Source organism: Tyto alba, unplaced genomic scaffold (genome assembly GCF_018691265.1).
Source record: "Tyto alba isolate M040663 unplaced genomic scaffold, T.alba_DEE_v4.0 Super-Scaffold_1, whole genome shotgun sequence".
Taxonomy (NCBI): Eukaryota; Metazoa; Chordata; class Aves; order Strigiformes; family Tytonidae; genus Tyto; species Tyto alba.
The window spans coordinates 4,455,135-4,477,938 of record NW_024881261.1 but is presented as its reverse complement, the minus strand read 5'-3'; the positions used below and the strand labels follow the sequence as shown (position 1 = coordinate 4,477,938).

Below are 22,804 nucleotides of genomic sequence, written 5' to 3'. Positions count from 1 at the left end.
AAAGGTCCCATTCAGGCAGAGCCTGTCCCATGAATATGATAGTTTTGTTTCCTTTTAGGTGTGCTAAAAGTTACTGAGCTACAGTCGAGGTTCTGACCACCAGCCCACCCAGTGATATCTGGTGATATCAGTCACAGCTGTGGTTTGAATCTGCATGATTTCCATTTGCAAGTGTGTGGATACTGCTCACGGTGGCCATGGAAGCATCCAAGATGGCCAGGTACTGAATGACCTCCCTTAGTTTCAGCTCCCTGCTCTTTGAAAGCAGCTTTGCCCAGGCTAACCTTCATGGATTTGATACAAATCTGTGCCCAAGTAGCGTGCATGACCTTGGTTATGTTGTTTTAAATCCAAATTGCTTGAACCCAGCTCCTCATGTTTATGTGCTAAGCTTCTTTGTCTTCTTTAAAAATGACAGTGTGTAAAAAATGCAGTTTTCCTGTGAAATTTGATGTCTTTTTCCCCCTGGATGCTGCCAGGTGACCCCTGTGCTCATCCTCTAACGAGGACACCTTTGCCTCAGTGTTGATGAGTGCACGCTGGAATCTGTAACTCTTTTCAGATGATGAGAGCTAAGTGTGATATTTAGACGGGCTGTCTCCATCATCTATTTTCCTTCTGCCTTTTAAATTCTTATTATATATTTATAATGCTGTTATATCAAAGATGCCTAAAGCACAACCGTGGGCAGTGTTTGGTCTCTGAGTCCCAAATGAGGCTGAAAAAACTGTTGTTGCTATGTAAACACTATGTCAAGAGCTAATTTCATGCATACTGCTGGGCATTTTTAACCAACAGTGATAATGAAAAGAGGGGAAGAGTTTTACCTTATCATAGAATTATAGAATCACAGAATGGTTTGGGTTGGAAGGAACCTTAAAGATCATCCAGTGCCACCCCACTGCCACAGGACACCTGCTCCGCTCTGGGGAGACCCCCCTGCAGTGCTGGGGCCAGCTCGGGGGCCCCCAACAGCAGAAGGACCCGGAGCTGCTCGAGCGGGGCCAGAGGAGGCCACGGAGATGCTGGGGGGCTGGAGCAGATCCCCTGGGGGGCCAGGCTGAGAGAGTTGGGGGGGTTCAGCCTGGAGAAGAGAAGGCTCTGGGGAGCCCTTCGAGCGGCCTCCCAGGGCTTAAAGGGGGGGGCAGGAAAGGTGGGGAGGGACTCTGGGTCAGGGGGTGGGGGTAGGACAACGGGTAACATTTTTAAACTGAAAGAGGGGAGATTTAGATCAGATGTAAGGAAGAAATTGTTCCCTGTGAGCGTGGTGAGGCGCTGGCCCAGGGTGCCCAGAGAAAAGATGTGGATGCTCCCTCCCTGGAAGGGTTCAAGGCCAGGTTGGACGGGTCTGGGAGCCCCCTGGGCTGGGGGAAGGGGGCCCTGCCCAGGGCAGGGGGGGGGCACTGGATGGGATTTAAGGTCCCTTCCAACCCAAACCATACTGTGATTCTGTGAGTTTATGATACTTTTTATTAAGTGCAGTCTAACTGGAATAACTGTTTGAAAGGCAGGGACCTAAACTTAAACAGCTGGAATAAATCTTGTGTGTGCTAGTGGTGAGTGCCAGTCCCACTGTAGGTCAGCTGCTCCATTACAGACACGTTGTTTCACAGGGCACTAATGGAGCTGACATAAATGAAAGCAAGGCACACACTAGAAGAGCTGGCTTTTATTGCAGACGAAGCTCTTTATTTTTCCTTGCTGGTTGAGATGTTCTAGCAAATGCTCGACTTCCTTGTCATCTTTAAACTATGTAGAGAGGTGGGGAGTTGGCTTTTACCAAAGCAAATGGACTTTTGCCTTGAAAAGTCCCTTCCTGCAGTTTTTGGCACAGCTGATCAGCCTGCTCTCCACAGTCCCCGAGCTTCATGATACAGTAGTTTTGCACAAAGCTGGATTTTTATCCATATAAGCTTTTGAAGCTGTGTTTCTTTGAAAACACGTCCCTAGACTGCCAACCTGTTGTTTCACACACGGAGCTGGAGGTGGGTGCGGAGGACTTGGGAAGAGGGAGCGGGCTCGTTGGCTGTGAGATGCTGGCCAGAGGCACGGTGATGACCAACACTGCTGTCTGTAGTACAAGTTGTCAAGCAACGTTCAGGTAAAAATATTACGTGTTAAAAGACTGTAGCAGCATGAATTCAACCGTATTGTGCATGCGCTGTGAGGAGCAGTCCTTAATGAAACGCTCACATCCCCTTCCTCACGCCGAATCCTTGTCTCCCCATCGCGCAGAGCAGCCACGGCCTCGTATGGGGGGGGGGGCACTTACAGAGCAACTTTTTCACCTTGCCAGTCACTGGTTTCCACGTGGATTTTTCTCCCATGCCTTTCTGACAGCGAAATGCAAACATTAATGCATTTATTTCTGGAGCAGAGCTTTGAGATCCTGCCTTAACTATGCACGCGGGGACAAGAGGCACGGAGGTTCAAACCAACGCTGGCCACAGGGTCAGTTGCTCACGTGCTATAGTTTGAAAGTATTTGAGCATTACACATAAACATACGTTGGAATCGCCGCTTGTAGCCACTGCGGGGGCATCTGTGTGGGCTCAGCCCTGCTGCAGATGGGCTCCCAGCTGGCCCCGGGCAAGCGTTCGGAAAATCACAGTGCACAGAGGAAAGCCTGGGCACCACGGAGGACCAGCGTGGCTGGGCAGAGGGAGAGTATGCTCCTCCACAGGGCAGCACTGACCTTTTTCATCCCAAAAGCATCTCTGTCTCCCTTCGTCAGGTGTTGGAGGTGCAGGTCTCCTTTGGGCTGGCTCACACAGGCTCTGCTGAGGTTGCTCTTCCCTCTGTCCTGGCTCCCGTTAGTGGAGCGAAAGGTTTTGGCTGAGGACTCTGAGGCCAACTCCTGTTCGTACATAATGGCTACAGAGACCTCAGTTGAAAGAAAAAAAAAAAAAAAAAAACCAACAACCTGTCTGCATTTAAATCAGCCTAATTAAAGTGGCTTTTTCCAGGAGCTGGCAGGCACGCTGCGTTGCCTGCCGAAAGAGATTTGTGCAATTACAATCTTTTGTGTTTGTCTGGTGGGGTTTTTTCTTACTGCACTCATTTATGGGACGAGGCTCAGTGATGATCACCTATGTGCAATATGTTATTTTAAGTTTAGAAATAGGAGGCCGGATTCTTACCTGATATAAGGAGTGGAGTAAATTGGCAGAGCTCTGCTGATTTACACCTGCTGGTGCTCTGGCCCACTGGGTGCCTGGAAATAGCTAAGCAAGTGTAAAAAAAAAAAAAAAAAAAAATGTTTCTCCATCCATCTGGAACACATTGCATACGTCAGGGGAAGGAGAGGCATTTGTGAGAGTGAACGCTTCATTTATCAGTGTATGAGCTATTGAAAAGACTGGATGTAGCTGGGATAATTATAACCAAGATCAGTCTTCTTGGAATGGAAAAGTAACGACAATCCTAATTTTACCAAATCCTCTGAAATTTACCATCTATTTATTTAACACCCTGGACCCTTTCCTGCGGCGGAGGATCAGCTAGATTTATGGAGGAGCAGTTTAGTAATCTAAATACTTGGGAGTTCATCTGCGTGGCCCGTGGGCTGCTCTGGTTATTTTCTCTGTCACCACTCAGAGGCCGTGGGAACCGGGCATGCAGGCGGGAGCGCAGGAAGGCAGGCACAGGCCAAAAATCAGCCGGAATCAGTCAAAACACTCTTCTTCCACTTGCTTTGCAGGCAAGAAGTACCTGGTCTTCATAGGCTGATTTAGCTGTTGGTGCTGTTGGGAGGGGAACAAAGCTCCTTCCATCCCCTCTTCAGGAGCTGCCTATTTTTTCCTCTTTCCAGCATATCTGTGCTTTTTTCCTGCGTGTAAGGAGAGGCAATATGTATTCAGAAATTCCCTCTGCAGGGAAGGTCATAGTAGCAAGTGAATGTTTGAATTGGAGAGGTGACTGCAGTTTCCCAGTGACAAGCCGTGGATATCACCTGCCCATCCTAGAGCCTTATCAAAACTGAAAACCCCTGCTAGAGGCAGGAATAGCAGCAAAAGAAGGAAAATCCCTTTGGGACAACACAGGCTTTGTTAAAAAAGAGAGGTTATCCAGAATCTGTGGAAAAGAAGGCAGGCAAAGGAGCAGAGCTACAGGCCTGGAAACCCTTTTTCTATCATCCCTTAATACTAGAGGAAAATGTCTGGACTGGGGTTTAATAATTGTTGCTGATCTTTTTTGTAGCAAGTTCATTATTGCTAGGCCTGTCTGCATTTGTGGGTTTATGAGCTGTGTTGCCTTTTGGCTGAATATTTACTCTTTTCTTACCACGAAAAAGTAAGCATTTTTTCCAGTCCAGCGTGCCTTGCAGGAGTTGAAACACATAGCCTTGATTTCCCGTTCAGCTCTCAAGCACTGTGGGATTTTAGGGTTGTCATAAGCACACACAAACCCCCAAACAACAAACGCTGAAAAATTAAAATAATGGTCTGAAGAAGACAGAAGGAAAATTTCCTTTGACTCCTTCCGAGTCAGGGTGTTAGTCCAAGGGGTTTGGTAGCACCGTAAGCCTTTGCGCCTGAAGACACAAGCCAAATTCTCACTAATAAAATTCAAAAGGCAATTTTCCCTCAGGGCACAAATTCTAATATAAAATCTCCTGCATTTTCCTAAACCACTGGCAGAAACTGGCCACTGTTGAAAGCAGAATACACAATTAGATCAGGCTGCCTGTCTCAACTGGTGCGGCAGCTCTGGCGTGCTACACCTTCCCATACGAACAGGCAGGAGAGGTGTGTTGTCACCAGTACTGCTGCATCGTCACTGGGAAGGCCACAAACTCCAGACAGGTCAGGTAATCTGGGAGGCAGGAGGGGACGAGGGGTTTGAATGTGGTTTTGGGGGTGTATCGGTGCCCTGGTTGCCAAAGCAGTATCTTTACAGTCCCGTGCTCCCAGCTCCCATGCTGCCATCCCTGCCTGCCCCTCACCTTGGCACCTGACTCATATTTTTGCGTACATCCAAACGCTGAAGAGTTTGGGTAAGGTGATGAATAGTGCGGGGTTGGTGTTTTTTTAGGGAACATCAGTGCTTTTTAGCCTGGGAGATGGCGAAACGGCCTGAGCAAAACAAAGAAAGGAATTTTTGCATATGCTTGGGAAAATGGTGGGACAGCTACACAAAATGTGCCCCCCTACACCTGTCCAGAACAGAGCTAGGACCCTTAGTGCCAGCTCTGCTCCACATTCAGCCCTTTTGAAGGCAGGGCGTTGAATGTGAGAACCAACCGCCGCTCCAAGTGTTAGGAAATCGAAGCAACTTCCTGAGGTCTTTGTAGCTCACCGGTTTTCTGCCACAGGGAGGGCAAAAGAATTACACAAGTGGAGTATCTGGCAGTGGGAAGGAGGTTTAGGAGTGGCTTCTGGCTCCTGCTGCCAGCTGTGCAGCAGCTCTGGTGCGGCCGTGGGTGAGGGAGCATGCCATCTATACCTGGCAGCCTCGTAGCTGGTGGGAGCCTTTCCCATCACTCCTGAAGAGCTGGAAAAAAAAAAGTCTTGTAACTCCCACATGTATCGCTTTTTCCTGGTTTTTGTTTGTTTGTTTGTTTGTTTTTTGTCTTTTTTTTTTTTTTTTAATTACTTTTAAAACTTTGCACACCCCAGTCACAAGAGGCAGAGGTGTTCTTGAAATCCCGACCTGGGATTGCTTTCAGCTACAAACAAAAGCTGCAGCAATATTCTCCACACCACATCTTGGGAGAGCGTTTTCATGTCGTGTAAACAAAGGTTTCTCAGAATTTGCTCTAACAGGCTCTTAGGAAGTTTTTGGAAGTGTGTTGCAGGAGATGTTAAATAGGATGGTCACAGAGGGGGGGATGGAGTCAACTCCTTGCCTTCCGTCAGTGCCTTGGACCCTGCGTTCCAGCTGCAGTGTACGTTATTTAGCTCAGAATTGCTTCTTCTGGCACCTTCCTCCCCCACACTTGTGTACTAGTATCGCCATTCTCAAGGGCTTTGTCCCTGACAAAGCACAGCCTGTTACCAAAAGAAAAAGACAATTAAGAGGAAGCAGTGGAGTTTGCCATATAAACGTTTAAAATTTACCCACGCTGAATAATAACACAGAGCGTCGTTTCATCCAGACAGATGCTTCCTGGATCGAAAGGAGCGACTGGATCTGATGGGATGGATAAACAACTTTGCAGCTCTCGGTTCCTGCAGCTCAGCTCCCCAGTGTCATCCCAGCGACTGTCCCTGCCTGGCCGTGGGTCACTCTGCTGTCATGCAGGGTGACTCTGCGTCCCGAGGCTCAAGGAGGGGGTTTTGTGAACAGCCCAAATCCTGGTTGATGAGGGGACTGGATGGAGCCATCTGTCCCAGTCCCAGCATGGCTCTTGCTCCTGCCAAGTTCAGTAAGGCTGCACATGAGCACGTCTCCACAGCTCCAGCTGCCTCCTGACACCAACATGCCACTGGCTGCCTGCTCTTAGGCAGTGCCCAACATCATACACCCTAGTCCTAGGGGCAGAAATCATCTCTGGGTGGCGCTGGGCAAACCAGGGTGATTGAAAACTTCCTTCAAGCCCCTCTCTGATGCTGGCATTGTTCCTACGCGTGCACTTCTTCTGCCCTCCTTCCCAGATCATCTGCTGCACAGGTTGAAGGTGCTGAGCAGGGACCTTCTTGCTGCTGATGGCTGAGCTGTTCCCGCACAGTTCCCTTCGGATACTGTGGGGACATCCCCTTTGGATGGTGTGGGAACATCTTGCATCCCTTCCCAGGAAAAGCCAGGCTCTTCTGAGCAGGATGCTGTAACCCCCAGAGCCTCGGTGACAGGCTGTGTTGGCCCTCCTGACTTTATCTGAGGAATGAGACTGTGTTGAAAGGTTTGGGGGAAAAGCAAACTGACCATTACTGGGCTCTGTAGGTGGAGAGGAATCTGGGGCTGAAAGCTGGACCAGCCCAGCCTGTGCTGCAGGGCCCTGCTACACTCCCAACAAAACCCATGCACGTGGCCAGGTGGGTTTTATCCAAGAGAGCAGTGCTCAAGGAAAAACATACAGAAAAGCTGCGGTGCTTCTTCCAGCTCACGTGTACCCGTGTTTTCTGAATGGAAAAGTCCACGATCCTGTGAGAGTGGCTGGAGAGAAACCCCATCTCGCAGCCCCCTGCGAGGGCACTGCAAACATGTGGAGACATGAAACAACCTCTATACAAGAGTAATGGGCAGTGTCCTCACTTCTGCCTGACCTTTTCGGTGCTGGCTCGGTTACCAGCAGTTCCTCTTCTCCTCCGAGGCAGCCTGGCAGGCGGTGTTGATGGGACCAGCCACTAAAATGGTAGAAGGTGTCAAGAAACGAAAAGCAACCAAGAGTCTTACTGTCTTGCCCGAGTATTTTTGTATTGGATGTGAGGGCTGCAATACGGTGTTTGGCTGGGACTGGATCGAGTGCAGACTGCATCTGTATTCAGCGCTGTCTTGGCCGGTTAGCAAACTAACTTGATCCCAGGTGGCCATCATCTGGAGAGTGGCTGATTGCCAAGTAAATCCAGGAGCTGCTATCTTTATAGGAAACTCCTAGAAGATTGACTAGGCAGTAAAACAAGAGTTTTCTATAGCAATTACTCTGCAGGGAATTTGGCCCGATCTCTGCATTGCAAATGTATAGGACATATGCCTATAGGAATCCTTGAGAGTGCGATAGAATTTAATCAATCCCATTTGTTTGTGTGGAGAGTCAGGCCAGATCTCTGTGGCAGACGCCCAGGGAACACTGGAGGCAGCATAACCTGCTAAGCAAAGATGTATGTGGCCTCGTGAACAGAATAACACCAAATTTGCTTTTTTGTCCCTCAGTCAACGCTTTCCCTTACTGCATGCAGTCTTTGCTCATCCTTTCATTTTCCTCATTTTTTTTTCCTTCTCTGTCTCTTTGCCCCAGATTCCTGTCTTTATTTATTTGTTTCTTTATTTATGTGTCTGCCTTGCTTTCTTCTTATGCTTCATTCTGTGCTGGGAGGCAAGAAGAGGCGATTGCATGTGACGGGGCTGTTCTGCAGCCCGGCTCACTGCGGGTCCTCGCTGAATCCGGGGACTGGGCAGGAGCATGAAGGTGCTGGGGGTCCTGGTGGGCTCCCACTGCTGCCCTGGGGACACTGTGACCTCCGATGTCCCTTTGGGAGCACATGGCAGAGAGCTGTCCTGCAGGCTGAAGAACAAACCCAGCACCAGCAACTGGTGTGCTTCGTGGGAGTGGGTCCTGGCTTCGGAGTTACACCAGTCAAACAAATCCCAAATGAGTTCCTAATGATCCATGGTGGTTTAAGGGTTTTTATTTCCAAATAAATGACTTTCCCAGGCACGTTTGTTATCCCTTTTGAAAACTCTCGGTTCTGCTGTATGTCCAAGCTGTGCACAAGCAACACACTGATAAAGAACAACCTGTTGGCATGATAATGTGTAATTATACTGTATATTTATTGGATTGGATTTACAAGCAACATGAAAATGTGAAGATCTGCTGGCAGCTTAGGCTTCTCCTCTGTCTTGTTCAGCCTGCTGCCCATACAAATAACATGGAAGTTTTGTGTAATTACAGGAGATTTGAGAAAAGTTTGTCCTCTTGGTTTATCTGTTCTGAGTTTGCAGTTTGCGTACCAACCGCATGTTGTCTGCCATAATTTTTACTGCTTCCCCTGGGTATCTAGTTCTTTTCCTTTCTTTATTTTCTGGATCTTTTGTACAGCGAGAAGAAAGAGGACCTTTCCAAAGGCACAGCAGTATGTGACTGTAAAACCACAGGAGGACTTGGGGCAGGGTATATGCTCCCTAGAGTGGCCAGATTCTTATGGAAAAGAAGGGCCACTGTCTCCAGAAAGCCACGTGGCTGTCGCTATGTTGTCAAGCTCGTTTCAGAAGACAGTGTGGGAGCAGTGGCCTTTATACTGAGGTTGCTGTGCCTGCTTTCCAAGTCAATGCTGGCTCCACAACCGGAGCCAGCACATGCCATGGAGTTGGGACATTTCCTTTTTGCAAATCGTAATTGCTGGGACAGAAAAAAAACAACCTTGGGCCAGTCTTGGTCTTATCTGCTGGGATTCTTAAAGAAAAGGCACAAAAACCCCCAAATAATCCCCCCAGGAGAATAAATATGGTATTTAACACCTTCCTAAAATAGCTAGGACTCAAAAAAGCATCCCGGTGTTGTTTCTATGTCTTGCAGAGTGCTTGCACAAAGCACCCTCCAGTAATTTGGGAACTGCAGATAGTGCCGGGGCTGTCGCAGACGGTGGCATCTGACCAGCGTGTTAGGGGGGAAACAGCATCAGCATCAGAAAAATGGAAATGTGAAACAAGCAGGTGAATGAGCCTTAGTTTTCTTGTAATAAGCCTGTCTGGTGCACTGAAAAGGACAAGGGTGGGGAGGAAAACCTAGTCAGCACTGTTGAGTGACTTGACAAAGTTTGGTCCATCCTCATGGGAAAATCTCAGGAGTTTCAGTCATACCATCCAAATCTTGCTTCTCTTGTTACTTAAGGGCAACAGCCCAGCTTTGTCTGGTTTCAGAGACTAGTACCTGCACTGGGCTGTAGATGGAAGCGAAGGAAGCCCTTCCTCCCTTAAATGGCTGCTCTGTCCCTCCTCTCCCTTCCTAAGAGGGCCATAATCTCCTGTAGATTGACCCTGACAGCCAGGGACTCCCTCTTCCTTGCCCTCCTTTCCCATGGCAGTCCTCGTTCCTTGGGCTCTGCCTTCCTCCCTGGTTTTGTTTGGACATCTGCAGGCTCGCAGGACCAGCACACCATGTTCCCAAAAACCTCGGCTGCACTGTTGGAGGTCCCAGTGCGTCCGTGGATCCTGCAGAGCATCACTTGGCCCGGGCAGCTTTTCTCAGCCTGCATCCCGCTTGCAGCATCCAACTCCCCATGGGAGAAAGTCGTAATTTTTTTGTTTCCAGCAGAGCAGCAGGTCCCAGGTCGTGGAGGTGCCTTTCCAGTAGATGGCATCAAAGACACTGAGTTCCTCTGTCCGACCCAGCTCCTCATCTCCGGCTGGGCAGGCCTGTTTCACCACAATCCCATTTCCTAACAGCACTGGAGCAGCCTTTCCTTAAAAAAAAGCAAGCTCCCTAAAGCAGCTGAACCTTAAAAAAGCAAGCGGCGTGTTGCTTTTCATTTGCTCCAGCTTTAAGTGACATGACCCACATCGTATGCCAACGTGGGGCCCAGTTTTCCACCCAGCAGTGGGGACTGGGTGACTGCTGCTCCCTGCCTTTCGCTTGCGTTCGACTATTCAGCTGTAATCTCACCTGAAAAGTGCATTGAAAATGCATTGATGAAAAATCGTCATAGACCTTCAGGTGCAGCTTTTGATATCTGAATCTAATTTACTTTTTATACATATACACATATATTTTGCATATGCAGTGCCCTGCATGGTAGGAACATTAAAGACATTTCATTTTCTTTTTCTGTCTTTCTTTCTAATCTGTGAATAGATCTGATAGCTGTTGGAGATCATTGATCTACTGGACGTGAAGAAATTACTCTTCTTGACTCCCACCTGTAGTAATTCCTGCAATCAAACAGGTTTAGCACACCGGGAGGTGCCACTGGGCTGGAGTTGACACATCACATTTGACAATCTGGTGATCGCTGACTCACCATTATTTCTGTTCTCTTTGAGAGCTTTTCCAAGATCGGGTTCCCTACGTTAGCAGAAATAGGTCAGGAGGAGAGAGTGGGTATGCAGTGAAGTTTGGGAGGAAGGAACGTATGTGTAGTTTTTGTTTTTAAACTTAGACCCCGGTGACTTTTAAATGTAATGATTGTAACATACCCTGTGCGTGGGAAGTGTATTTAAGGTGCCTCCCAGTGCTTGCATTAGCTGATAGACTTAGCAGGATTTTATGGATCTATTTTAATTTAAAAGGAAAGCTGGAATTTCTTCCTGCTGGGTTCATCTTCTGCTCTATTGGTAAGTTAAAAATAAAAAAAAAAAAGAACAATTGCGTTCCCTTATTTGCTAGGCCATAGATACCATGTATACCTTGGGCCTAACTCTTCGGTCCTCACTGGCTCAAGGTAAACTTGGCTTTGGCTGGTGGCAGGGAGGATTTGGCCCCTTGTGTGACATGTGAGGGACACGGTCCCTGGCCGACCAGCAGCTCGGCTCTCCCGGCAGTGTTTCAGGCAGTGCCGGCTGCCCTGAACACACAGCTCCTGCGGTGCACAGCCCAGACCAGGGATACTCCAGCTGGACAGGAAATCCTCTTGCAAAAGCAGATGAGATTGGAGAGGGAGAACAAGTTTCTTTGATGCCATATGGTAAAATTAACTTTCAGATGGTTTAAACTGCGGCATGCTCAATTTCAACTTGACTATTCATATGCTCCCAACTTTGAAGAATTGCATAGCCCCGGAAGAAATCTTTCTTATAATTATTTTTTTCCAATTGCTTTGGAAGTATCAGAGAATCAGTACGGAATGCCCGGTGAGCGAGCGCAGAGGCGGCAGAACTCCTGCCTGCCTTTCACAGCAGGACCGAGTGCGTACAGAGAGGAAAGATCCTGAACGTGATTGTAGAAATGTCTACAAAGATACCATCCATATAATAAAGCTGCAAACCAGAAACAGATCCCTGAACAGCCCTGAGGCCTGATGGGTTGTCTCCGTGTCACACAGACAGTTGTTTAGTATAGATGGAAGAAGCGGGCGGCTTGATCTTTAATATTGAAAGGGCTTGGAGGACCTGAAAATGCAGTGGGAGGGTGGGGGCGAGGCAGAGGGGCTCTGTTCTTTGCCAGATGCCCTGTTCCAGGAGACAAAATGATTTAGGATAGGTGCTATCTGCAGATCACTGCTCAGGGCCTCCGTGCTGGTCACTGGAGAGGCTGGGAACTGTAACCAGCCCCTTGAATCCAGCGCTGGAGCTCTTTGGCTTGAGCACACTGAAAGGCAGTTCAGCATGCTGGCCGGCTGCTTTTAGACTGTTCCCATTAACATGAAGTTGGTTCAGTCATGACCCCAGCTGAGGTCATGATGTGAAAAAAATACAAGAGAAGCCCTATGCAGATTTGTTGGCTTGTTTGTTTTTTGTTTGTTTGTTGTTTTTTTTGTTTGTTTGTTTTTGTTTTTTTTTTTTTCTGGTAAGATGCCCTTGCCTCTTGTGCACAAAGCTTGTGCCTGGTGGGCTTTGTTGAAATTTAATTTACAGTGCCTGTGGCAGCTAGATGGTCGGGATAAACGTCCAGCCAAGTCCTCAAACAGGTGAGTTGCACGGGCTCTGCGGAAGCCAGTGGACCGATGCTGATTTATACCCTCAGAGCACCTGTCTCCCAGCCTTTAAAACCTGCGCTCTTATTGCCCCGAGTACAATTACTTTTGCCCCCACACCGTTGATGTGAGGCATGTGCACACACAAAAGAATCATTTGTGCTTGATAAGGTCTAGGTGCAGATTGCTGCTGCTCCCTGCGCGAGCTCAAAGCAGCCCAGCACACTGGCCACCTCCTGCCTCTGGCTTGGAGGCAGGACTCCTCTGCCTGTATTATTTTTTAACAGCAGCCGATTTTTGAAAAGGATACAGCAGCTTCCAGGGTTCGTATCTTGCAAAAGCACTTTCAGGTATGTCAATAGACAGTCAAAAGAACGTGTTCTTCTCTGCAGACCTGCTGTCTTGGAAGCACCGTTCAAATGAGTAGCACAGAGGGGAAGAAAAGGCTCTGTCCGTGCCTGTGTCAGCTCACTGGGTGAAACTGGGGGTTCTGCTCTGTGTCTGGAGGTGTTGCTGTAAGAGTGTTGTGAAATTGGAGGATGCTTTTCTAACTTGAGGATATTTATTTAAGAAGCGTTGGATTGTCATCCTGCTGAGTGCAGAATCGTTCCGTCTCTGTATGATTTCAGTTTCCTCAGGTTATTCAAACCCTTTTGGGAGCAGGAGTGCTGGCAGGCTGCTGGAGAGGGAGCACACAGCTGCCTGCGGGACCTTGTCTCGGACTGACGGCAGAACGGTCCAGGGCTCGGCCTCAAAAGCAGTGCCAGGGCTTTGGGGCCTCTGTCCTTGGACTGGAACCAAACCTTCAGTATTTTGAAAACCGATTTCAACCTGGACCAGAGTGAAGGGAAGGAAATACTTAATGGGTTACCAGGTGAAAATATCACTTTGGCTAAAGGCTGGCATCGCCTGCCAAGGAAGGTGCAGAGGTTTGGTTGGCTCCCCCAAAAAACACACGAGGAGAGAGGGGAGAGTTGTAGCATAGGGGTTCAGCACCCAGAAGAGGAGGTGGGCAGGGGGCTTGCCACCTCTGCCTGCACCTCCCATGTCCCAGGCACGGCCCTGGTGGCCCTGCACCCCGAATGGGGCCGTACCCCTCAGCATGGGGGGGCCAGCATCTTGCTCATGCCATGCCATGGCTTGCTCCAGAATTAATGGGTGTGAAGCTGAGGTCGCTGTTGCCTGTTGCTGAACTCTTGCCTGTTCCTGGCGTAACTGGGAATTTGCAGTCAGGGCTGAACTTGAGATGGAAGCACAGCGGAGAAAGGACTGAGGTGTCTCCTTAGTTTGCAAGAGTCCTGGAGTCTTCTGCTTTGAGAAAATAGAGGACGACTCTCTGTAAGCTGTCTTTCTTTTTCGTTTTGATCAGGCCATGGGTTAGGAGTAGGCTACTGCAGAGCCACGAGTGCTGTTGGAGTTTCTCGCCCTGAGGAGTTAACAAGGCACTCCAGAAAATCAAATGATGGTGCTACATATCCTCGAGAGGGTCTGCTTGCTGTGCAGGAGAGCAGGCTGATGCATGGTGGCAGCTCATAGTGTCTCCTGCACCATTCAGGGCTTGGAAAACATGGTCATGCGGTTCAGGAGAAGCACAAAATGTCATTTTTTGGTGTGTTTCCTGGGGTGAGTTGCCAAGCCTAAGTTCAGGCATGCTGGAGGACAGAGGGTTTGTCTGTCCTAGGCAGTTTTTTGCTGGGATCTGGGCTCAGAGAAATGCCACTGCAAAAATCTTGTCTAACAGAGGGACTTGACATGGCGCTTTGATAGAGCTCAGGAAAAAAAAAAAAAAAAGGCAAATCTGCATAGGGATAATGCATTTGTTTAATGGATTAGATTTGAAAACAGGATTAAGCTGTCCTGAGGGCTTTGGGATGGCAAACAAAGCTCATCCAGGCCAGTGGGTGCTCCTGTGGTTTGGTTACATTGCACAGCTAGAAATGGTCTTGGCACTGGCAGCACCTTTTGGTGGGTGCTGGTGTCTTGGGGGACCTTGGAAGCTGCAAGGGGCTGTCAGGGTGATGCCCACCAGGGCCAGGACCAACTGTCAGCCTCCAGACGTGCCCCTGGCCTCCATTTCGGGTGGGAAGCAAAGAGCATCCTCCAGGACAAGCAGTCCAGCAATGCTCCTCTTGAAACATCCAAGCTGCAGAGGGGTGAGGCAGGGAATCGTTATAAATTTAGCACATGACTTCTAAGGCACAAACTTAGCCCAGGATGTAAGTGGGTACAAATCTGCCAACGCCAGCCACTAAACCCCTGTGACAGGGATGAAACTGGACTGTGTTCTCCGGTTGTGATGTTACAGTGCTGACCAGTGTCACACAGTGCTGCAGTGCCAGGGAGGAGTTTCCTTCCCAGGGAAAAATAATGAAAGGTGCCAGTCGCTTCGTTACCAGTTACCTTGTCCCCTGGGAATGAGGTGAGCAGAGCTTGAGGAACGGGCATCAGGGGAAGAAGAGGGAATAGAGGAATGAAGTTGAAAGAAAACCAACCTGATGCTTCCCAAGAGTGTATCAGAGTGCCTGGGACCACGCAGGTGTTATCCTGGGTTACAAGAGCTGAATAGCTAAGGAGAGTGCATGAAATGGGAGGTAAGAGGGACCTTTCCAGATGACACTTTATAACATGATGCATAAAAATTTGTCAGGCATCTGAAGTCTCGCTATTAGTACTTTTTGTTGAGAAGGGACAGGTAGGCATGCTTTCAGAATGCTTCTGTGCAACGGTAAGCGCTCTGCGCCAAACATATTCCTCATTTGTAGCTTCAGGAAGGTTTATTTGCTCAATAAAATGATCCACTCAACAGTACCTGGGGACTTCACCCCAGTGACCAGTCTGCAGCCCTTAGCTCTCACATGTGGTCCCAGGAGACAGGCAGAATTTGGCTTTGCCTGTGCTGAGGAATGAACGAATAAATAAATAATCCTTGCCGGCCTATGCCATTCACCATTTATAGTCATGCAACAAAATCCTGCAATCTGGTTTTCAGAGAGCTGGGGGCTGGGTGGGGGCAGGGAGAGGGGGAACCTCTTCTTTGCTTGGGGGGGAAGCCTTGTCCCAGGCACGGGGAAAAGTCTGTCTGATGGGAAAAGCTAAAAGGAGCCTGTGCTCTGCAAAAGCCACAGGAAAGACATCCAACAGCAGTTCCATTTTGAGTTATCTCTCTCTAGTTTCCACATCATTCATATATATATGAGCAGAAAGGCCTGAAGGGCTTGGTTCTGTGTTGAGGCTCTGTAAGGGTGGCAAGGGAGTCCGTTATTGGATCACAGAAAGATTTGGCTGCTGTCTCATGGACTGTCAGGGCTCACCTCTTGTGTTTCGTAGGTTTGGCCATTGGTTTTGGGGAAGTCTAGAAAATTCACCTGCTTGTTTCAGCAAAGGCAGCACGTTAACCTGTCTGGAGCGTTGGGCCCTGCGAGGATGCTGCTTTACAACCTCATTCGAGCAACCTCACTTGCATTTCAGATTTACACAAAAATTTCCTCTGTGGTTGTGCCAGGGAGGTGCAGTGAGGGGCAGGCAGTGGTTCAGGGCCAGGAGGCTCGTGATGGGGCGTCGAGGGCACAAGGATGTATGAGGACAGAGCGATGCCAGAGCTGTGCTCAGCAGAGAAGTTACACCTCCCTCCTTGCACACATTATAAAAAGCCAGGGGTTTGTTGTAAGGGTCTGGGATTATTCTGCTCACTTAGCTTTATAGGAGCTTCTCAAAAATAACATTTCATTTCATAATTTTAATAAAAGAAACATCAGCTGCCATTCCTGTTTCACGGTTACTTCATGCTCTTGGGAAAGAGGAGCTCATTTTAGCCTGTGCAAGGTCTGTAGTTACTTTTTGGAGTATGCACATGTGCCCAGGTTCAGTTTATCTCAGCTGAAGTGGATTTCATTTTCTTTGTCTTGTTTTTTGTTTCTTTTTGGTTTGTTTGTTTTTTGGTTTTTGTTTTTTTTTTGTTTTTTTTTGTTTTTTTTAATATCCACTTTATGGGGCTGTGAAAACAGCCACCCGTGGTTGCTGCAGTTCTGTTAAACACTTTTAAGATATTTTTCAGCTCATCTGTTTTCAGTGAAGCACTTCAGCATGTGCTCAGCTTTAACAAAGCCTTAATCTTGTCCCTTAAGGACAAGTTCGAGTATCTTGTTGAAAAAGGAAAGATTTGCCAAGTCTGTGCGGGGTTCAGTGCTCACCATAACTCCCTGAAATAGCCATAATGCAGAATAAATTTGTCTGCTCATGCTTAGTTCTCAGCGTAATCCATTGATCGTACAAAATGGAATTAGCAAATAAGGGCTTCACTCTAAATCATTTTGTCCTATCGTCTGCCCCAGAGCTGGAGCTGAGAGAGGTCGCAGGGAAGAGATTGAGTCTGGTAGCAGAGCTGTTGAACGCACATCCCTGCTCCCTGCTGTGTTCCCTGATGATGTGTGTTCAAAAAGCGGGTGGCTTTAGCCACGAGAGCAGTGTGTTATCGCCTGTTTGAATAGCCTGCATTACTGTTCCCATAGAAAAAATGATGGAAGGCTCTTTATGGAAAACCAGAATTGCATGAAAATTAGCTGGGGCTGGTGAAGCAGCATCTGTGTTATCTTTTTCTTAACCCCGCTTTATCTCTTTTCATCTCAACATGTAAATCCTATTGCTAATGGGATTTATTGCATAGAAACCTCAGGAGCAAAAGCTGCGGCTTTTGGAGGAACATCTAGATTAGTTTTCTCAGTAAATCATATCACTTCTATTCAGGGTATTTAGCTGCAGCATGCTCCTACAATCGTGTGCCTGCTAACTTTCCTAGTTCTCGCCAGAGTATTTGGCAATATTTGTATACGCAGAAACACAGACTCACATGCCTTTGAGGCTTCTCCTCTTACACCCCCGAAGCAAACGAGCCCAGCAAAGGGAGGTGTTGAAGGCAGCCCCGTGGTTCAGCTGACGTTTCCTTTCTCCTTGCCTGCACGTGGTTGCTTGCGGGTGCCCCAGTGAGCACAGGGGCGATGCTGGAATGGGGCTGCCTTGGGTGGGTGCACACACGTGCCAGCGAACAACCTCAGCACAGCTTTGGGGCTGCCTTGCAGGGGTTTGGTCAATTTTGGTGGCAGCAGTGCTGGATGCTGAGTAGAAACACCCGGCAGCTCTCCTTTGCTTCAAGTCTTTGGTGTGTTTGTTTCCTCCATGGCAAGGTAGAGCAGCTGCTGCATTGCACCCTTGCTCACAGCCTTCCTCCCATCCCTGCGGCAATAGTGATCCCTGCCTGTCCCCAGGTGTGCATCCCATCCACAGTTTTCTCCCCACCATGCCTCTCCCCTGCTCCTGGAAATTGCATTTCAAAGTCAAAGCACTAATGGGGAGCGAACCTCTGCATGGGGCATTTCAGACCTGTGCCTCTGATGGAGCAGCTGGATTTTTCGTTTGTTCTTACTAACAGATGCTGGGCACTTCTGTTTCTGACCGTTGCTGTCTTGAAGCCCCATCTTTGTCCTTGAATTTGATTGAATCATCTTCTCCTTAACCTTGTCTTTATTTCACAATGAATTTGCGGGGTGTTTAGTTGTTTGGACATGGCTACTTCTGGCTGCAGGCTCTCTCCTTTCTGGGGCTGCCACCATGAGTGATGTTATCTTATGGTAATGTGTTCACCTTATAGCATCTTCTCTCCCTCCAGCTCTTGTCAACCTAATAGGCACGTAATTAGGTTTACTCCCGGCAGCATTCCCCATGGTGCTTTCCTGTCTGCGCAGCCAGTTGGGTATCTCCCTTCTCAGAGGCGATGGTTGCAGTGCAGCCCTCACTGGGCTCAAACCTTCTCCGCCTTGCTCATAAACTCATACCATGGACTTGTACATCAGGCAAGCAGTATTCTTAAGTCAACTTCCAAATTCTAGTGTAAAGTCTTCTCCCTGTATTAATTCAGGGCACACCCAGGTGCGCACAATCAAGGATTTGATATGCTGGGTAAACATCAGTTACTGACTGGATTAGCATGGCCAGTTAAGACTGTCTAAAATGAGATTATCCTGGAACTGAAAAACTCAAAGGTGTCTTGACAGGCTGGAGAGGTGCAGCCGAGCAAACCTCACGAAGTTCAGAAAGGCCAAGTGCAAGGTCCTGCCCGTGGGTCGGGGCAATCCCCAGCACAAACCCAGGCTGGGCGAGGGGTGGCTGGAGAGCAGCCCCAAGGAGAGGGGCTGGGGGGGTTGGTGGGGGGAAAACTGCCCGTGAGGCAGCCCCGTGCGCTCGCAGCCCAGAACCCACCCGTGCCCTGGGCTGCAGCCAGAGCAGGGGGGGCAGCAGGGCCAGGGAGGGGATTCTCCCCCTCTGCTCCGCTCTGGGGAGACCCCCCTGCAGTGCTGGGGCCAGCTCGGGGGCCCCCAACAGCAGAAGGACCCGGAGCTGCTCGAGCGGGGCCAGAGGAGGCCACGGAGATGCTGGGGGGGCTGGAGCAGCTCCCCTGGGGGGCCGGGCTGAGAGAGTTGGGGGGGTTCAGCCTGGAGAAGAGAAGGCTCCGGGGAGCCCTTCGAGCGGCCTCCCAGGGCTTAAAGGGGGGACAGGGAAGGTGGGGGGGGACTCTGGGTCAGGGGGTGGGGGTAGGACAAGGGGGGACGGTTTTAAGCTGCCAGAGGGCAGATTTAGGTGAGCTCTAAGGCAGAAATTGTTCCCTGTGCGGGGGGTGAGGCGCTGGCCCAGGGTGCCCAGAGCAGCTGTGGCTGCCCCCTCCCTGGAAGGGTTCAAGGCCAGGTTGGACGGGGCTGGGAGCCCCCTGGGCTGGGGGAAGGGGGCCCTGCCCGGGGCAGGGGGGGGCACTGTGGGGGCTTTGAGGTCCCTTCCAACCCAAACCATTCTATGATATGATGCTATGAAATGTGACGCTGCTGTGGTAGAACTCGGCAGAGTAGTGGCAGAAGGTTGGAGAAGGGCTCTGCTGACCTAAGACTCCCCGTTCAGGCAGGGATTTGGGTTGAGGGAGGTGACCAACGTGGTCATAAAAATACTAATAAGCTGCTGTGTCACAGTCTGGGTGAATATATATGGGCATGGTTGTGGGTGTGCTGTTGTAGGTGCTGTGGCACCACGACCAGAAGGGTTTGCACCGTCAGAATTGTTGCACCAAGTCACACATCACCATTGTGTGTTGGAGACGAGGTGTGGCTGTGCTGAGCACGGTCTGTTTCAAGTGTGACCCAAATGAGACATTTTGGTGGCAGGAAGCCTTTATTTCAGACTGGTCTAAGTGTCACCTCGCATGCTGCTTTGTGACACCTTGACTCATAACCACAGGCTCTTCCTGAGCTCACACGTTTTCCTCCCCAGCCCTGCCTTTGAGCAACTGCTGCTTGTACAGAGCCTCTCCACCGCTCCCCGCAGCCAGGAGACCAGAAGGGAACTGCACATTTCCCGTTGTCCCCTCAGCTCTGTCTGTCTGTCTGGCGAAGGCCAGAAAGCAGATTCCTTCCACCAGCTGCTCTCCAGCCCATTACGCTTCCACTGGAGCGAGTGGCGGGGTGTCCAGCAGCGTGTCTGGTCTGGTGATGCTGGGGCCACCTGGAGCAATGACACCAGCTGGGCCATTTCTCAAAAAGCAAGCTGTGGCACTGAATTTAAATAAATGATGCACCAGGCTGTCGGTGCTTTAACTGACCAAGGCTGCCTCGTGGTTTTGGGACCTTGCTTCCCTTTGGAGGTAAGCTTGCATTTCCCCCGTGCCCTTCCAAGCATTTCTGGGTGGTTTAGAAACAAAGCTTTTGCAGGAAGGGTTACTGAAGACAAGCAAAGATCGTAGATGGGAGAAAAGGGATCACAGTTATTTTAAAACATTTTTTTGGTGGTTGGAGAGGCCTCAGGAGCAGTGACTTTTTGACTTTGCAAACGTGTCGCTTCTGGTAGGAGGTGGGTGGAGACATCACCTACAGCAAATGGCTTTCTCCTGCCTCAGGCAGCCTCCAGAAAAAAAAAAAAAAAAGGAAAGGACTGTGTGTTTTGTTTTTTAAGAAGTGCAGAAACAGGTGCTGCCAAAGGAGTGGAAGAAATTAAGTCCAGCGCTTTCCAGGAAGAATGTCCGGTTTCCAATCCCCTCTTCATTTGGCATTAAAAAGTTGAGTTAAAGTAGGTCAGTTCCTCCTAGGACTGCAAACGCGAGAGGTGGAGCTGTAGCATGGCGCAGACAAGAGATGCAAGCCCTTCCCCTCTCAGTCCTGACCTCTGGGACTCCTGGCATTTCAACCCTGTGGTCTCTTGAGCTCTGCTTTACTTTTCTGATCGGAGCTTTGCTCGGCCACTACTGATGTATGAACGCTAAACACCTTTTCCCCGTGGCTGCTGGTAGCCGTATGTGTTGTTTGCTCTCTATCAATCTATTGCAAGATAATGATGACCTCCCCGCTCTATGCTGTGTGCCTAAGAGCAGGGTAGCAAATGGGACAGCTCTTGCTGCAGTGATATGCAAAATGCATTTGCACCGACTGGTTCAGAAAAACGAGCTCCCCTCATCTCTCCCCCGAGCCACTGGATGGGAGGGGACTGAGGAAGTCAGGATTTATAATTGGAGGGCAGAGGAGCGGGTAGCATGGAAGTAACGGTCCAGATCTATATTCCAGCTATTTCTGAGTGCTCAAGAAGATCTTATCTGGATGCATCTTTTGAAGTAATGTGAGTTCCACTTGGATGAAGAATCTAATTAAGTGCTGCAGGCTTTAGACAACACATTAATAATTTCAAGAATTTGACCCCAAACAGCAATTAAAACTCTTTCTGATGGCTGATATATGTTACACATTTTTGTTTTAATTAGAACAAGATTGGAATCCATACTTCCGTTAAGTTCATTACACTTATAAACTTAATACAATCAAAAGATCAATTGGTCATTAACTAAGTAAGTCCATTGTAATTAATATTTACAGAAAACTTTTAACTGTGTGCCTGTCCTTAACAGCAGATGATGAGGGAAGTGAGGCCTTTCTCCCTTACACCGCTGATGTTTAAATCGGGTTACAAGCTCTATTTTGCACGTCCCTAACTCATGACCAGCGAAATTCCAATTGCAGAGGTTGGTTAGGAAGGACAGCAGCTGGCCCAAAGACACCAAAACCGGGAGGGCTTCACGGTGTGGCCCGTCCTCTCCCCAAACAGCTGGCTGAGCTGCTCGGGGCTGTACGAGCATCGTGGTGAGCTGGTGCAGACCATGACGGCGTGGTCAGCTCTGGCCAGATGTGCACAGTGGGTTTTTTTTGGTGGAAGGTGGAGCTGTAGGGCAAAGTCTGCTCCCCCTGCATCTGCTGACAGCTTGCTTTGGCCTTCTGCTATGCCTGGGCTCTCAGCAGCATCCTTTGCCCTCATCACTACCCCCCAACCAAGTGGGATTTCCATGCCTCGCTTCGGTGCAGCCTCCTGGCGTAGCACAGCCAAAGCTCCCAGGGACAGCCACGACCAGACGCTGAGCTGTGGGGAAGCCGGCGCGGTGGGCACTATCCTCCTTGCCAATTAGCACGAGTTCCCAACGGCCCTGGATTCAATCAGTGCCGCCGGCCAAGCGGGATCGGTTGCAGGGATGTTCGCAGAGAGGGAGCTCTCCGAGCGATGCACCGAAATGTTTCATCGGCCTGGGACCGGTCGTGTGGGGAAGGGATCAGCGAAGGGAGAGCGGCACGAGTGCCAGCCTGTGGTGCTGTATTTGGGGACCTGGCTGTGGTGCTGTATTTGGGGGACCTGGCTGTGGTGCTGTATTTGGGGGACCTGCCTGCGGTGCTGTATTTGGGGGACCTGCCTGCGGTGCTGTATTTGGGGACCTGGCTGTGGTGCTGTATTTGGGGGACCTGCCTGCGGTGCTGTATTTGGGGACCTGGCTGTGGTGCTGTATTTGGGGACCTGGCTGCGGTGCTGTATTTGGGGAACCTGGCTGCGGTGCTGTATTTGGGGGACCTGGCTGCGGTGCTGTATTTGGGGGACCTGCCTGCGGTGCTGTATTTGGGGACCTGGCTGCGGTGCTGTATTTGGGGACCTGGCTGTGGTGCTGTATTTGGGGGACCTGCCTGTGGTGCTGTATTTGGGGACCTGGCTGTGGTGCTGTATTTGGGGACCTGGCTGTGGTGCTGTATTTGGGGACCTGGCTGTGGTGCTGTATTTGGGGGACCTGCCTGCGGTGCTGTATTTGGGGACCTGGCTGTGGTGCTGTATTTGGGGACCTGGCTGTGGTGCTGTATTTGGGGACCTGCCTGCGGTGCTGTATTTGGGGGACCTGGCTGTGGTGCTGTATTTGGGGACCTGGCTGTGGTGCTGTATTTGGGGGACCTGCCTGCGGTGCTGTATTTGGGGACGCGCCAGCGGTGCCCCGGGGTTGGTGGCACTGGGCTCCTGCGCGTTGCTGGGCGGGCAGGTACAGACACCCACCCCCAGCGATGTGATGGAAGCTGCTGGAGGGTTGGCCAAGCCGTGGCAGCAAGCTGTGCCTTTTTGCACTGGCAGCCCCTAGGTCTTCTCCAAAATTGCTTGTCTGCAGATAACAATGAATAGTCCATTTATGCTTAGTAACTGGGTAGTGCTGGTTTTGCCTCCCTGAGAAAAATCAGCATCCCTCCTCG

General features: G+C 49.8%; 1 protein-coding gene across 6 annotated transcripts in view; it reads left to right on the top strand.

Annotated features, from left to right (window-relative positions):
• The window catches only part of LOC104367620 (phospholysine phosphohistidine inorganic pyrophosphate phosphatase), a 95,594-nt gene that overhangs the window by 38,922 nt on the left and 33,868 nt on the right, over positions 1-22,804 (top strand). The window contains exons 7-9 of one of the 6 annotated variants that reach the window (XR_004406483.2): positions 59-220; positions 1,951-2,101; positions 6,098-6,124. The exons of 2 other annotated variants lie outside the window; for them this stretch is intronic. Coding sequence is in view for 3 of the 4 variants with exons in the window: in XM_032988515.2 (XP_032844406.2) it covers positions 6,102-6,414 (313 nt within the window). In the remaining variant the exon portion in view is untranslated. Of the gene's footprint in view, positions 1-58; positions 375-1,950; positions 2,102-6,097; positions 8,564-22,804 lie in introns of those variants that run through there. 3 more of the 6 variants (XM_032988515.2, XM_032988516.2, XM_032988521.2) reach the window with 3 other exon arrangements.